The sequence below is a fragment of the Lycorma delicatula genome, chromosome 4, assembly GCF_047948215.1.
Source record: "Lycorma delicatula isolate Av1 chromosome 4, ASM4794821v1, whole genome shotgun sequence".
Taxonomy (NCBI): domain Eukaryota; kingdom Metazoa; phylum Arthropoda; class Insecta; order Hemiptera; family Fulgoridae; genus Lycorma; species Lycorma delicatula.
This window is the reverse complement of record NC_134458.1, coordinates 108,652,565-108,670,078: the sequence shown is the minus strand read 5'-3', so window position 1 is coordinate 108,670,078 and position 17,514 is coordinate 108,652,565. Positions and strand designations below refer to the sequence as shown.

General features: G+C 30.4%; 1 protein-coding gene across 1 annotated transcript in view; it reads left to right on the top strand.

The window, feature by feature from the left end:
* The window catches only part of LOC142322692 (uncharacterized), a 46,394-nt gene extending 30,332 nt beyond the window's left edge, over positions 1 to 16,062 (top strand). The window contains 5 exon segments of the mRNA XM_075361772.1: positions 6,945 to 7,132; positions 8,131 to 8,305; positions 9,662 to 9,874; positions 13,392 to 13,613; positions 15,911 to 16,062. Coding sequence (XP_075217887.1) covers positions 6,945 to 7,132; positions 8,131 to 8,305; positions 9,662 to 9,874; positions 13,392 to 13,613; positions 15,911 to 16,062 — 950 coding nt within the window.
* Positions 16,063 to 17,514: the final 1,452 nt, after the last annotated feature.

The window sequence follows — 17,514 nt, the reverse complement described above, 5'->3', positions numbered from 1 at the left end:
ATTGTGTTTTTAATCTGCATATTCTATAAAATAGATTTATTACTTCCTTGTACGTAGTAAAGGAAGTATTGTGATCGCAAAAAATTTCGGTTTTCAGATTTCAACGGAAATATCCATTTTGACCATCCAAACCTGAATCCATTTTGACTAGTTTCGGCGTGACGTCTGTTAGTACGTACGTATATGCGTATGCGTATGTAACTCGCATAAGTCAAAAACGATTAGTCGTGGGATGTTGAAATTTTGGATTTAGAACTATTGTAATATCTAGTTGTGCACCTCCTCTTTTGATTGCAATCGATTGGACCAAAAGTGTCCAAAAATCTAAAAAAACTTTTAAAATTTTTGTTTACCTTATCTTTTTAACTCAGAACTCTTGCGATGTCCTCTTCAAAAATCTTCCTTAGCTCCTCTTCCTCAAGCTTCTCTAAATTCCACAGATTCATCTAACACTTTTTCTTCAGGTTTATAAATCCCAATCTACATTTCATTAACACTAAATTATGATCACTATCAATGTCTGCTCCAGGGTAAGTTTTGCAGTCGATAAGTTGATTTCTAAATCTTTGCTTAACCATGATATAATCTATCTGATACCTTGCAGTATCACCTGGCTTTTTCCATGTGCATATTCTTCTATTACGATTTTTAAACTGGGTGTTGGCAATTACTAAATTATACTTTGTGCAAAACTCTATAAGTCTGTCCCCTCTTTCATTCCTTTTCCCCAGCACGTATTCACCTACTATATTTCCTTCCTTGCCCTTTCCAATGCTTGCATTCCAATCTCCAACTATTATTAAATTTTCATCTCCTTTTACGTGTTTAATTCCCATTTGGGAACAGTTTCGCTTGCTACTAATACAATTATGTTCTAAAGATGGGATAAAATAAATCCTCTAGTCCTGTTGAAATGGTTATGGAACCACAACTGTGACAAACTGTAATGGTTGCAGGAATTTCCTCGTTTCAACACTGGGATTTAGAACTTCAATAACTAGCTGAAAACTACCTTAAGACAGCAATAACACATTTTACTATTATAGTTAGAAAAGAATGGTTGTCGGAAAACCTTTGCTTTGAAAAATCTTGACATTTACTCCTTAAGGAGTTTATTATGATCAAAAAACAAAATATTTCTGGATGAATGTATGTATGTGTATTAATACATATTAGATACATACAAATACACATATATTGTAGTACACATCGAATATACAAATACAAAAGTTTGTGGTGGTTCTGTCCATTTGCAACAGCATCACATGAGAACTGATTGCTTTCAAATTTTCAGGATATATTTTTGTTTTCCCACAGAAGGTATTAAACTATAGATCAAGGCCCTAGCTCCCTTGGGGATGAAGTTGTGAATTTTCCTCTTGGATAATGACCTAATACCATTTTTGATTTTTTTTTTGACGTAAAGATAATAGACTATGCATTTTATAACATATCCGATTTTCAGCTCTGACCCCTTCCCAAGATATAAGGTATTCTAGGTTAATGGAAAGGCGAACCAAAAAGGTTATGTTGGCTTACAGCAGGAGTGTATCAGAGCTTCTGTGTCAAGAATGAGCGAAACATTGGAAAAAAAAAAGCTTCTCAGGTTTAATTGTTATTTATCAGTATTATTTTTACAACCATGAGGATAACAAACACGATTACAGCTATTACATATACAGTGATTATTATATATTACAGCAATTACAGTTATTATATATATATATATATATATATATATATATATATATAATACACTAGCATCCCCGTCACGGCTTCACCTGCTCTATATGGTTACTTTCATTTCCTGTCGCGATCAGGAAATATTTACCCGGTTACGGCTCGCTTCGCACACCCTTTCCGTCTAGCCAGAGGGCTCTGACACTTGGACCCTGCAATATTCATTAAACGCATGCTTGTGAGAATAATAATGATAAATAAAAATTAAAGCCTGTGCAATTTATAAAAAGTATCAGTGTATTGTAACTTCTTCAGAGCAACAGTTTGGTCAGCACAGAACCAGAAACTTTGAGTGATCTAATAATGTGAATTTCAAAACAGTTGGCCTCCATTGTAAAAACATTAGTTATAATTGGTTACCTGTACTTCGTATGGGTAAGAATGTATTTTGCCCAATTCTTATCGTTACCTGACAAACACCACTAGGAGGTGACCGTACTTGGTTTCTCGTTTTTATGTTTTTTAGTTGAGTACCAGAGACAGATGCAGACAGTCACGTACATACAACAACAGTGGCTGTGTTGGTTGAGCCGTACACCGCCACACCCCTTAAAAAATCAAAATTATAAAAAACCCGGAAATGGCTTTTAAATACTTATCTAAAGAGTATTTGCAAGCCCCAATCTAGTGTGTATCTCATTTAGTACAGTCAGTATGGGGAAAATTTGTAAGCATTGTCCAAATTTTTTTACCTTTCTTCACCCATTTCAAGGTGAATTTTGAAAAATCTAGAATTTTTTTAGATATTTACTTGAAGTTTACGCATATCAAATATCAAGTTATCTTCATTTGTTACCAAGAAATTAAAAAAAAACATACAATTTCAATGTTACTCCATTTTAACCCTTAACTCAGAATTTCAAAAAATCATTTTTTAGTATGCACTACACATCATTAGAAGAACATTTATACAAATGTATTCATATTTCATCAATTTATCTTCAGTACTTTTTGCTGGGTGTTGATGAATCAGTCAGTCAAGATATGTTCTTTTATATAAATAGGATATATATATATATATATATATACTAGCTCTACCCGCCACGCTTCGCTGTGGCACATTGTGGTTGCATGAATGAGAAATGAGAAACAAAACAAAGCATACGTTTCATAGAAGTTTAATTTTGCAATACCTGTGGATATACAATATTTTTTTGTTTTTCCACTGTCTGGGTAGATATAAAGGCTATCTGGTTTGCCGACTCGGGAACACTCAACATACAGTTGCCCATGTGAGAAGCAATCCGCATCTAAATCTAAACTACCTAATTCTAAAGATTGATGTTGAGCTTTCTTGATTGTGATTGCAAATGCCAATCGAATTGGGAATTGCAATCTTTTAAATTAAAATGGTGTGTCGGTCGGGATTATGGGTATTCCAGAAATGAGGACATCTTCACCTTTGAAAGGCCCCGTTAAAATCGTTGCTTCCACTACGTTATTCATCAATTTCTTAACTGCAAGTCGCGTGCCGTTGCAGAGTTTTGGCTGATTAATATTCCGCAACAGGATAATTGTCATTTTTTGATCGAACCGTTGCTAGAATCAATCTAATGAGGAATGTTTTCCCAGTTCCTCCTGGCGCACCCAAGAAGAAGGTCCCCCCATCTCCGTCATTTATCATTTGCATTATGCGATCATAAATGCCTTTCTGTTCACCCGTTAATTTGGGAATGTTTGATTGGACATATGACTGAAGATCACCAATGTTGTAACTCTGTTCACGGCGTAAATCCACATCAAATGAAGCAATCGCAGCTCGGGTGGGTGCTGGCATTCCCAATTGACTAAGAACTTTATTTGCAATAGCTAAGCACTTTTCTTCAATATTTATCAATGCTTCGTTGTAAATGCCTTCTGTAAATTCCATGGTCATATTGGTATTTTCTAGGCGTACTCTATGCAAAATATCCTCAGCCATATGCGATCGATATCTTTCCCATAACTCTGTGGGAGATGAAGGGAAGCAAGCGGTCAATATAATTGCGAATAATGCGCGAATTTGGTTTGGATATGCAGTGTTGCACGCGTCATTAATACATATATCCCACTGTTGGTCGTTTTCTAATAAATTCAGAGCTTGGTGAAAGGCGCAGCTCAATCACGACACGATCACACAAAAGTACCTCGATTAAACTGAATATTTAATTCAGATTGTATAATAATCCGAATCAGATGCAAGTGGATACGTTTTTTTTTTTTTTTTTTTTTTTTTTTTTTATTAATAAACAATGTAATTGGGAACAGGAGGTATTGTTTCACATGTGACTGCGGTTGTCGTTAGCTAGTATGGCGAGTGTTCCCCTCGCTTCCGGCAGATGGCGCGGTCACTGGTACACAGCTGACCACAGTTTAAAAAAACTGTTTTCTCGCGGTCGCGGGTATGTGACTGATGCGAAAAATAGATAAAAACAATCTTTGATGCGGGTTATATATCGTGCTAAAATTTGAGCTCAATCAGTAACAGAACATTTTGATTTTTTGAAGCGTTCACAAACGAACTTAACATTTTTATATATAAAGATTTGTGGGCTGCGAAAAAAGCCCTTAGTCGTGCGAAAAAACTCATCATTTTAAATGCTTACAAAAGCAGAGTAATGCTTACAAATTACAGAATAATCAAACGGCGTTGATTTAAGATGTTAATAAACTGCTAACGTAAGTAGAAGCTGTGCTGCTTCCGTGTACAACGTGATTCTCGAGTATGAATCTACTAATGAATTACGGTCTCCAAAGAAAACAAAACCCCGCAGGTCAATTGAGAAAAAGGTGAGATTTTGATAAAAATGCGATTCGTAAAAAAATTACACGAATTTGAATTATTTAGAAATAGTTTAGCGGTGTATTATGTCCTTTGGAAGAGAATTCGGTTGTCTTCGACAAAGCTTCTTATCATTAAACGAAAAGAATTCCAGCTGTGTTATAGAAAAACAATGATATCAAAATGTGGCTTAGTTGAAAAGGAATAATTTTTGAAGAGGTTTAAGTTAATGTTCAATCATTGCAAAGGGTTTCGCGTATTAAAAGTAATTATAGTCCGTATAAAATTGGTTTGACACACAACGCCATATTGGTAAGTCGTGTTTTTATTCGGCTCCTAACGAATATGTTTGCCGGCCTCCGTGGCGCGAGTGGTAACGTCTCGGACTTTAATCCGGTGGTTCCGAGTTGGAATCCCGATAAGGCATGGCATTTTCATACGCTATAGATCATTCATATCATCATCTGAAGCAATGCATAATGGTGGTTTCGGAGGTTAGAAAAAACAAAACAAAAACGAATACTTAGTTGGGTGGTTTCAGTGTTACTATTTGTGAATTTTGTTCTTTGCTTTTACATAGCAAAGAACGCTAAATGACCAAAAACGATGGTTTGGTCATATATATATGTAAAAAAATAACATAAGAAAGGATTTTTGGTAATTATGTAGGAATATTATTTTCTGTGTATTTGGTTATTTCGACTTTTTTTGTTTGCATAGTCTTAAGTCTATCTGGGCTATAAGAAAGTTGGGTGTTTTAATTTATTTACTGTAAGTCATCCTTCTTGTTGGCTTTTCTTTTTGTTTTGGTGTTTTTTTTTAATAAAATACAGATTTTTTAGCTGTTAAATATAATTCAAAGAAATTTGTTACTTAATTAGTTGTGATTTTGTTTACATTGGCAACGGCCATACGGGCTCTTTGTGATTGGTCGTTGTGTTTGACAGCGGCCATCTTGCATTGATCTGATTGGTTTTCCTTTGTTTGCATTACCATCTGATTTATTAGCCTCTTATTTATTAAAAAACTGTACAAATTAAAAATAGATAGATAGATTTATTAAAAATAGATGAAAACAATCTTTGATGCGGTTTATTATCGTGCTAAAATTTAAGCTCAATCGGTGCAGAAAATTTTGAGTTTTTGAAGCCGTACACAAACGAACATTTATATATATATATATATATATATATACTGAAATTATATTAGTAATTTTTTTTTGATGTGCCAAATTTAATTGTTGGTGAAAATGAAAACTGCAATGTAACATTTTTTTTCTCCTTACTTCTTACCCATTTAAAGTATCCATATATATATATATATATATATATATATATATATCATTAAAATGAGTAAATTAATATTACTGTTCTTTCTATTTTTATCTTTGTTGACTACTTTCTCAAAAATCTCATTATAAGAAATGTACTTCACATTGCTTTTTGCTAAATATCTTCTGATAGGATGAACTGATTTTGTGCAGTAAGTATCTTTCTATACATATGCAGCTAATACCATGTTAAACTTCTGAGGGGAAAATTGCAATTTTTCTACTTAAATATTTTAGAAAAAAAAGGTTTAGAAAACCTTTCTTAGCAAAGAATATAGCCCAAACAGTACTCAATTTCAGCAAAAAATTAGAAAAATTTTACCCTTTTTCACAAATATTTCACGTTTACAATTTTAGGACGTAGGCTTTCAAGATCACCGGATTTAAACCCAATAGATTTCTACCTTTGGTCACACCTAAAATGTTTGGTTTATTGTACACTAATGCTCAATGCTCAGTTTTGAAAATTTGGAGCAGAAAATTGAAGAAGACATTTGAGTATTAGAGCTACACCAGGGACTTTTGTAAAAGTAAGATAGTCATTAAATCATCGGCTACACTATGGTGTATTTCTACCAACGGAAGCTACTGTGAACATCTGCTCTAGAATTTAAAATAAAAATGGGAAATTGCAAATATTTATATCTATTTAATGTTTATTTATTTGAATTTAAATAAATCTCTGTTTATTACAATAAACAGAGATTGCATTTGTTATATTACATTCTATTACGTTTTATATTTTTTTTACATTCTATTTACATCTGTTTATTACACTCGCTTGTTTTCCTAATAATGACATACTTAATCGCATTTACAAGCAAATTGTGTAAAATGATGGAAAATTGTACATTATTAATAATTAGTATTTTAATTTATTTAATTATTCTTATATAAATAAAAATAATTGCTTCTATTACTTAAATGAAAATAAATAAATAATTAAAATCAAAAAAGGTATTAAAGGCATCTAGAATTAAATTATAACTAAACGTTCTTATAAACTGCTTTTGAGCATTTTCTTATTTTTCCAATTATTTCAGTAATTGTTTATCATAGCTCTATCTTTATATTTTTGTAATGTATAATTTAACATTAATTAATTATTTACAGGTGAAAGAGTAGACTGCGTTTTGAAAGCTGATCAGAAAGAGGGATCTTATTGGTTGGAAGTTAAAACTCGTCCTAGTTGTCTTAAGCAAGCAACTGCATATGCTTTGTTTACTTATGTTCCACCTATTCATTCAGTAACTCCACCAATCACAAAAGTTTCAAATAATGAATACACAGAAAAACATAAAGTAAAAAGAATTTTTATATTTTTTTAAATAAATAATCTTAAATATTTTCTTTACTTATTAAAATTAATATTTTTTTTTTATGATAAAAAAAAAATTAATAAAAGCAAAAGCATTACATGTAAAGCATTTTTTCTACATGTGATTTAGCATGTTATAACATGCATGTAACTAACTCATTATTTCATAACTGAAAGAGATACATTAATTTGTTATTTTACATTAATCATCCCTGTCTTTTTACTGGGAATGATACATATAAACTACCTGAGGTACTAGAAGAACCAGTCACAGTTTCTTCTTAATAATTATGTTTACTATGCAATCAGTCCCTCTGATGAACAAAATAAAGGCATCCATTGCATGTAGGGCTCAGTAATCTGCATTTCAGTGACCTTGGCATACTGATATACCACATAATATTCAGCAAAGTTAACAATGCGCAACAGGAAACAGCTTCAATTCTCATCTTTCCTGCTAAACTTAGCATGGAAATTTATCTTGAGAACAATAATTGCCATGACTATGTTGTTTTCAAGAGTGGCTGAAGACTTAATGTACATTGTGTATATTAAATAAATATTTTTCTATTTTTTATTATATAATATAAACTAAAGCAGTATAATAGAATAACAGTAAAATAAATAATCTGAGACAGATTTATTTTTTTCACTTATCATTTACATATCTCTTCTTTTTAATTAAAATATACATGCAGTATATATTTAACACATGCCCAAGAACATTATCATAAAAATTGGAATTAAAATCTTACTTCTGCAGTATAGTTTTTCTGTAATTTTCCTAAATTAGACTGCTGTTTTATGGAAAACAGCCCACTAAGTACACCCCATTATATTTTAGTTTACACACACTGTATTCTGAATGAATTCATATAGAGACTATTATCTAAATAATGAAGCTATTAAAAAAAAATATTTCTCTTAAGTATTAATCAACTAAAGTATTCAAATATATAAATGTTATTACTTTTTTTACAGGTGTTAACAACTGTTCCAGAAAGTGATTGTTTGTTAAAACCACATGATTATTTATGTGTATCAAAAATTAAATCGTTAAATAAATTACCATCTGATCTCGCCGCTGATAAACTTGACTTAACATTGTATTTACCATTTGATTTTGTTCATATACAAGGTACAAAGGATTTTCCAGGTATGTTTTTTCTTTTTTGTACCTATTTTTATATGATTACAAAATTAGCAATATTTTGCTCAGTAATTTTAGGATAAAATCATCTTTATTGATCTATAAATCATTAACAAAGAAAAAATAACTGAATTATTTATACACTCGCATCAGAAAATATATAAGTTAAAACTTATTAATACAAATAAGCCTAGCCTTAATAACTTAATGAATCCAAAGAGAAAAAAGTATACTCAGCTCTTTGAATAAGATTTTGAGGTATGCAACCCACAGTGACCATATATATATATATATATATATATATATCTTCACCTCTTGACCATTTGTAAACAAAATTAAATAACATCAGTAACCCATATACAGTTGTCATCATACAAAATTAAATAAAGATCATTTCATCCTGTCTGAAAGTATTAAGCAAAATGATAACGGATGAAAAAAGCAAAAATTAGGCTTATTATTCCACATCCTGAATAAAATTACCCCAAAATCATAAGCAAATGGACATACCAATTTAATGGAAAAGAAACTGCCCAAATCCAAAAATAAACTGTCATCCCTTTATGGGGCTTTGAATAAGACCAACACCATCAGAAACTATCATCCCTATTATGTGAAAAAAGTTGACCTAACCTTCGAATAAAATTTTGAGTTATGAGATCCAAAAATTAAATGTCCCACATGTACAGAAATCGTTGTGCCAAATTTCATCCAAATCAGTCCATCCTGTCTGGATATATTAAGCAAAAAAGAAACTTACAAATATCCTTCTACAATTGTTCAATGCTAAAATTTGTGTTTTTTATTGAGAGGGCATCATGAAATGCCACGATCTGCAATAAGCCTGACTTCAAAAAATTTGCCTCAAAAGTTTCTTCCTTTATATAGTATACTGTAGAGCTACATAGCCAGTAAAGTAAAAACAAAAATCAAAATTGAGTGATACAAACCTCATAAATTAGTTATAGTTAACAGTTTATTAAATTATAAAATGCATAACATTTAGAAAACTACTGAATACAGACAACTTAAGTTGCAACTAGTGACTCAGCAGTCCTTAAATTTTTCATAAAAAATTTAAATATTGATTTTACGCTGGGGTTGAGTTATTATACAAATTGTTAAAAAAATTTTTGCTGTAGAAATAATTGCTTAAATGAAGTGCTGAAATAGTTTAAACTGGTAAATAGGTTGTCTAAATTTCTTATAATCTTTATTTTACATTTATAACATGTACTCTAAATTATGTATCTGTATTCATTAGTTTTATATGTTAAAAAGTATGTCATATTTTAATACTGTAATTATTTGTATAACTTTTATTGTATAATTTTTTTTTTAAATTCAATATTTTTTTTTTAGAAGATGCAATAAAACCACGTTTAAATAATATAACATTTATGTTTCCATCTTCACCTCTTGTAAGTCAATATAGTGACTTAGAACATTCAAATATATTATGTAACGCTGGTAAACGTCCATCTTATTGTTCAGATAGTGAGGCAATCTGTGAATGTGTTCATGTAATAGATATTCCTCTACATTCAAGAGTAGAACTTTTACTCATTGATAAAGGTAAAAAATTGTATTTCTCATTTGTTTAATCATGTTAACACTAGCTAGGTAGTTTAGTATAGATAGTCTTTAGTATTCTTCTGGTTTCAAAATTAACTGGTTTTGTATTCAATTTCTAGGGACTGAATTCTTTTTTAATTTATCCAGTCATCTGATAATACATAGAGAAGCCTTTTATGATTTGTCTTATCATATGAAAAAACAATGAAAAATAATAAATAAAAGTTCATCATAACAAACAAGATTTCCATTTTAAGACATACATATAATTTTGAAAGTTATGTAATACTGTGGATATTAATAGCCTGGAAAAAAGTTTTAGTTTCACCCTTGTGGAGATAAAAAGTAACTGAAAACTTATTAAAATTTTTAATTTTAGACAAGTTAAATAAATCTTTTTGAGCATTACTACAGCATAACAAAAAACTTTTTAGTTTGAGAATTTATGTAAAAACTTTTAAATTTGTGTGTAGATTGGTTAAGTGATAGAAAAGCACACCAGTTGCACTCCAAGTACACAACTATTGGTGTACTTTATTAGATAATTGTAATTAGTTATTATTTTATACTTTTGTATGTTGTTACACAAATTTAGCTACTTTGTTAGTTTTAATTTAATGTTATCATTTTTCTGCAATTTTGAATTCATTTACAGGCAAGAGTTTTTCTCCCTGCTGTAGTTGAAATAATTTATATAATGCATTCTTACATATTAAACATGGTATATTAACTTTCTGCTTCACACTATCTGTTCCAGACTTTTTTTGTGACACCTGTGTGTAGGTAAATGAGGCACCATTCAGAGTTCAATTCTTTTGAAATTTCTCACTTATGTTAACTTTTAACAAATTTTTGTTGTATTTAATAAGTTAATACTAAGTAAATTTTAGGTCTGGAGAAAAAAAATTTATAAAGCTTCCAAAATTTGCTGAGTTAAACAGTTTCAATGAAATAATATTTTTTTCTAGCTTTATTTTGGGTCATTAATGACAGATATAAATGTAAAGATGAAAAAGTTGAATTCTTAGAAGATGAATTTTGTTTGTATTTTTCTACTGTTTGTAACAAATCAAGTTTTAATTATAAGACTTTATATATTTAACTTGCAGAATTTTGTGTGTTTTATGCTGAATTGTACATTTTTATAAAGTTTTTTTAAATGTTATACTTGAATGATCGATCTCTTCTGCTAGGCAGTGACAGTGTATATATATATATATATATATATATATATATATATATATATATATATAATATGCGAAACATTTGACAGTGACAGTGTGTATATATATTTATACAGGTTTATCATAAAATAATGGTGCGGTTTCAGTAATTCATAGGAAGAGTGTAGGGAAATTTCTAGGTGTTATATTGGTATCCCTGAAAGCCTCCAACCCAAAAGTTTGTTTATCAGCAGTTGTAACCACAACGTCAGTTCTTGTATTGTTGTTGCGGTGAGTTTAGTGAGTTACTATGTTCTCGGATAAAGACAAAGCAAAGTGTGTTTTAATGATATCTGAATTAAAATCCGTAATTTTAGTTCAACGTGCGTTCCGACGTGAATTCGGAAGAGATCCACCACACAAAAATAATATAACACGTTGGTTCAAACAATTCGAAGAAACTGGATCAGTTAAGAAACAGAAATCAACCGGCAGACCAAGTGTACCAGACGAAACGGTTGAACTAATTAGACAATCGGCAATTAGAAGTCCTGGGAAGTCCATCTTCCGTCGAAGCGTCGAATTAGGTATTCCAAAATCAACAGTTCACAAAGTTTTACATAAAAAACTGAAATTACACGCTTATAAAATCCAGATACTGCAGGAATTGAAACCCGATGATGGTGTAAAACGTTACAATTTCGCTGTTGAAATGTTGAACAGAATAAGTGAAAACGAATCATTTTTAGATGATATAATTTTTACAGACAAAGCTACATTCCATGTGAATGGATGCGTTAACAGACACAATTCACGAATATGGGGCTCTGAAAATCCACACGCAATTATTGAGAAACAACGCGATTCGCCTAAAGTTAATGTTTGGTGTGGTGTGATGAAAAATGGTGTAATAGGGCCTTTCTTCTTCGCTGAATAAACAATTAATGGAGTTGCGTATCTTGACATGTTAACCGATTATTGCTTTCCTCAGCTGGATGAACTCGAAAACATTCATCAACTTTATTTTCAACAAGACGGTGCTACCCCGCACTTCAATGCATTGGTCACGGACGCTTTGAACGAAAAATTTGGAGATAGATGGATAGGCCGGCAAGGACCCATACTTTCGCCTCCAAGGAGCCCAGACCTGACACCCACTTTTTCTTGTGGGGGTACATCAAAAGCGTTGTTTATACACAAAAAATTCGCGAACTAAATCACTTAAAAAACAGGATTAATGAAGCAATGACAACCATTAACGAAGAAATGTTAACCAATGTTTGGAGAAAAGTTGAGTATCGTTTGGACATTTGTCGAGACTAAGAGCGCACATATTGAAATTTATTAATTATGTAAAAAAATTTTGAGACAACAAAATTGAAAAATAAAAAACATAAACTGTAAGTAATTCTGTTTTAATTTAAACCATGTTCAAAACCGCACCATTCTTTTATGATAATCCTGTATATATATATATATATATATATATATATATATATATATATATATATATATATACACACATTATTTCTCATAGAAAGCATTATATTCGTTAAATTGTTCCTTTACATTACATATGCATTTTTTTTTTTTTTTTTTTTTTTATTGTGATACACAAAGAATTTAAGATACAAGCAACACTACTCATAGTTACTTTCATTAACAGTAATAATGTTTCTTGAACAGCCAAGAAGTGACACAGAGTTAAGCATGCATCCACTTGCAGGCCTTAATGGCAAGCCCTCTGAAATGTAGGTTACATGTTGTTATGATGCTGTATATACAGCTCTGTAAAGAAAGTACTTCATTGCTCACATTCCTTAGTAATCCTGTCATGATATGCTTCTTGGAATAAACTGAGCCAATTCTTTTAATTAAATGGTCTCTCATGTCTGTCTGGTCGCCTGCAATCGTTATGGTTATTGCAATCAAAACATATGAATAATTTTAATTTCTTGAACTTTTATGGTATAACGATTTATGCTGACCTTTCTCCACACAAATATTTCAACAAGCAGGTTTAATGAATAATGTGATATATATATATATATATAAATCAAATGTCAAAATATTCTTCATTAGATTTTTGTTTTTTAGATTATAAAATACTTTAATATCTTCATTTCACAATCATTTCATTATATTGTTAATCATTTCATTCATTTCACATTCGTGAAAGAAAATAAATCAGATTTTACTAGAAGTAAATTACACAAACTAATAAATATTTGCTAGTGGTTATAAAAATCTCATACCTTTGATCAACTATGTTCACTACAAAAAATAATTTAACTTAATATGAATTTTAAATAGCCACTTTAACCTTACCTTATTTAATTTTTTTATTTCTTCAGGTGGTGATACTAATACGCAGCATGTATTTCATCTACATGGTGGCAGCTTCTATGTTATTGGTTCCAAACCAGGCATAGGTGTACATAACATTGATACTATTAGAAAATTAAATTCCCAGGATAGATTAATAAAAAAAAATTTTAAAGATCCACTTATAAAAGACACAATACCTATCCCACCTTCTGGTATTGTTGTTGTACGATTTAGGGCTGATAACCCAGGTAATGTTTGCGTTATTAAATTAACTTAATAGAATTTATAGTATGTAAGAAATTAATTATCCTTTGAGCAGCCCTGTTAGTCTATAGTATACCCCACCACATAAATATTTTAGAAATATTATGTGAATGCTGGCATGTAAACTTTCTACTCTCTTTAGTATTTTTCTTAGCAAAAACTTTTATGTTGTTTAGTGTTGTGTTAATCATTTGATAATTTGTTTCTTGCAATTAGAATAGAAAGAATCTTAATGCAGTTTGTGATATTCTACCATGAACTGATATTCTATAAAATGCTGAACATGCATGTACTTTTCAATGCTCTTCATTTCTTTTTTTATTTATTTTACATTTGTTTTTAACAGATTCAGTGTAATCAACAGAGAAAGAAAGAGATTAACATACAAAAGTGTAAAAATATTTTGTTGATAGTTATGTCGATTACAAAAGATTTCTTTTATATTTTCTAAGAAATATAAAATTTGATGACAAAGGCTAAAGTGATGTTAAATGAAAACTAGATAAGCTGCACTGTGGGCTTATGTATAGGGTCTTGGGACACAAACGACACATTGCATTATAAATTATTCTTCGAAAGTTATTTCTATCATAACAGTCCTTTTCTTTCAAGCCAGTCCTTAGGAGGTCCTCTTCCATCTGTTAAAGGTAGTTGAACTTACTTTTCATGTTCCACAGTTTGTCAAAAATTTGTTTATTTAGCCTGTCTGGATTCATCCTGATCATATGTCCCAAGAAATTTAATCTTCCCTCTCCCTTACCGCTGTTTCTAGGTCTTCTTGTTAGATTTCAGTCTGTATCCTTCCTTTGTTTCTCTTGCTCTATGGATGTGTCTTAATATGTTTCTTTCAATCCTGAGCAATTTTTCGAGATTGGTTAGGTGTAATGTTTAGTTCCATACAGGATTACTGGTCTTACTACAGTTGTATAATGTCTGTTTCGCAGCCTTTGAGAGATTCTTCTTCTTATAGATGTCTTTGGTAATAAATCTAAGCTTCTCCAGTTTTGATGTTCTATCTTCTATTGATTTTTTATCTATTTCTGTCTTGCTTATAAAAGAATTTAAGGTGGTCTGTGACTTTTATCTTTCCATACTTAGTCTCTATTGTCTTTTGTGTGAATTTTATTTTTAAAGAATATCTTTTAAATCAAAATATGTGTACATCCTGAACCCAAAGGGTAAGAACCCTACATGGTGGTTGCGGTAACCAATCCATTCCCACTGTATCTAACGGAGGTCCTCTTAACTGCCTCAGTCAGGATGCCACAAATGACATTCCTGTATTGGTACACAATTTAGGGAAAGGGCCTGGATTCTTGTCATAGAGCCTACTTCTTTAAAAAAAAAATTCATTTGAGAATGAAAAAAATTCCATATACAATTTGTTCAAATTTTTAAATGATTTCATAGCCATTATTTCATGATTCCTCATTCACATTCATGTGCCCCTCACAAACGTTCGGCACCAATTTCTCACAATACTGTCACTCATAACATTACAACAAGCATAAAACAGTCTTCTAAAAATCTATGCGACACTGTCCCACAAAGGCAAAAAACTAATCGCACAACATGACACACAGTTGGCAGGAGCAACAATGAATCTTTTCATGTACCTTCACCCACTTCTTTACCACCGATGAACATGCTACACAACATATGGGTGTGTGATAAAATTACAGATTGCTGGTGACTATAGCAACCAATTTATTAGCCAAGCAGAAATCAATTTTAGAAGAGTGTCCGTTCTTACATAAAGACAATATTGGTTATTGTCATACTGTATAATAATAAAATACTCATGTTAATCATATTTTTTTAAATTAAATTTAAAAAATTTTTATTTTTTTAAGAAGTTAAATTTAATGTTACTTGATAAGGAAATTTATGGAAATAAATAATTTTTTAACATTTTTTTCAATTTGATAAATTTTTATATCTGAATTTTTAATTACTAATACACTTAAATGCATTTATTTTGACATCCTTGTATTAATTTCTAATAAAAATATTACACTAATCAATTTTTTAAAATAAATATTACTTTAATTTTTAAAATACTATACTTCATTAAAAATGTGATATTACAATTATACCAATTATAATTTCAATCACTTGATGAATAGTTTGAGCACTTCACTTTATCACCATCAGAGTTTTTCACAATCACTAAATTTTATTAAATAAATTGTTTAGTATTAATTTTTAAGACTTGCATAGTACAACTATGAAGTGATTTGTTAAAAAAAAATTAATTATCTATTCTGATTTTCATTTATAGGGTATTGGTTATTACATGACCAGAAAGCAGCTCATTGGTCTCAAGGACTTGATGTAATATTACATGTTGGTAACACAAATGATCTACCTCCAATACCAGAAAACTTCCCACGTTGTGGTAGTTGGGTGGGACCAGAATATTTTCTTATATAAATTATAATTAAATAGAAATTATTTATGGTATATGTACTCCTATTACAGTAAAACTTGGAATATGTGGTGCACAGATCATACTGCATTTCTTAATAAAAGGAGGTTATGAATATCGTTTTTATGTATCACACGCTGAAATAATATTACATAAAACTGACTAAAAAGTAAAGAAAACATATTTTTAAATGACAAAAAACAGTTTAACATACTGTAAAATGAGACATTTTTATATAGAATACTCATTACAAAATAGTAATCTAGATTTTTGTTTATGTACATTCTTAACCTTTTCATAAAAACTCTAACTGCTGCAGCAGAGCTTTATTATTGCCTTTCGTTGAGAAAGTTTTGAATTTAATCAAAGACAGACTTGTCCTTTTTTTAATACTACAAAATTTATTATTATTCATTGGGCCAGTAAATAGATTATTTAGCGTATAATAGATAATTTACATAAAAAGAATTTCATTATGAATCTAACCATAATCATTTAGAAAGTTACATAAAATTTTATATTGGTTAAAACTGAAAAATATTATTTTCAAATATTGTCAAATATGACCATATTATTATTATTCAATATTGTCAAATATGAAGACAGAGAAATCTAATTTTTTTTTAATGAATTTCTTATGTTGTCTTCAAATCACAAATCTATTAAATATTTCACTTTTTCATCCATTTCAAATAATTATAAATTAAGAATGAAGACCTACTCGTAAGTGTAGTGTAGTGTAGTTTTTATCCAGTTTTAATAAATCAATCGCTTTATTTCAGTTAGAAATTAAGTGAATACTTGTAGTAGTAATAGATCTAACTACAAATCAGAGTTTTACTGTAAAAAGAAAAAAATATATATATATATATATATTTAGAGTGCCCCACAAGCAAACCAACATACTTCACAGGTACATTCCTCTCATCAAAATAATGAAAAAAGTACAATAAACATAGGTCTGGAAACGCTTTGTTACAGAGTTACAGCTAGTGAAAGACTTCCCCCAGAATTCAGCTCCCCTAGCGAAATGAGGTCATACTGAAATTTTTAGGACATTAATTGAGGGGTGAAATTAATGTTTTCTATCGTTTTTGACCTAACAAATTGAATAAAATAGGTTCCAGAACTGTAACTTTTCATGATATCAGAAATAAAACTGAACCCACCGGGTTGGTCTAGTGGTGAACGCGTCTTCCCAAATCAGCTGATTTGGAAGCTGAGAGTTCCAGCGTTCAAGTCCTAGTAAAGCCAGTTATTTTTACACGGATTTGAATACTAGATCGTGGATACCGGTGTTCTTTGGTGGTTGGGTTTCAATTAACCACACATCCCAGGAATAGTCGAACTGAGAATGTACAAGACTACACTTCATTTACACTCATACATATCATCCTCATTCATCCTCTGAAGTATTATCTAAACGGTAGTTACCGGAGGCTAAACAGGAAAAAGAG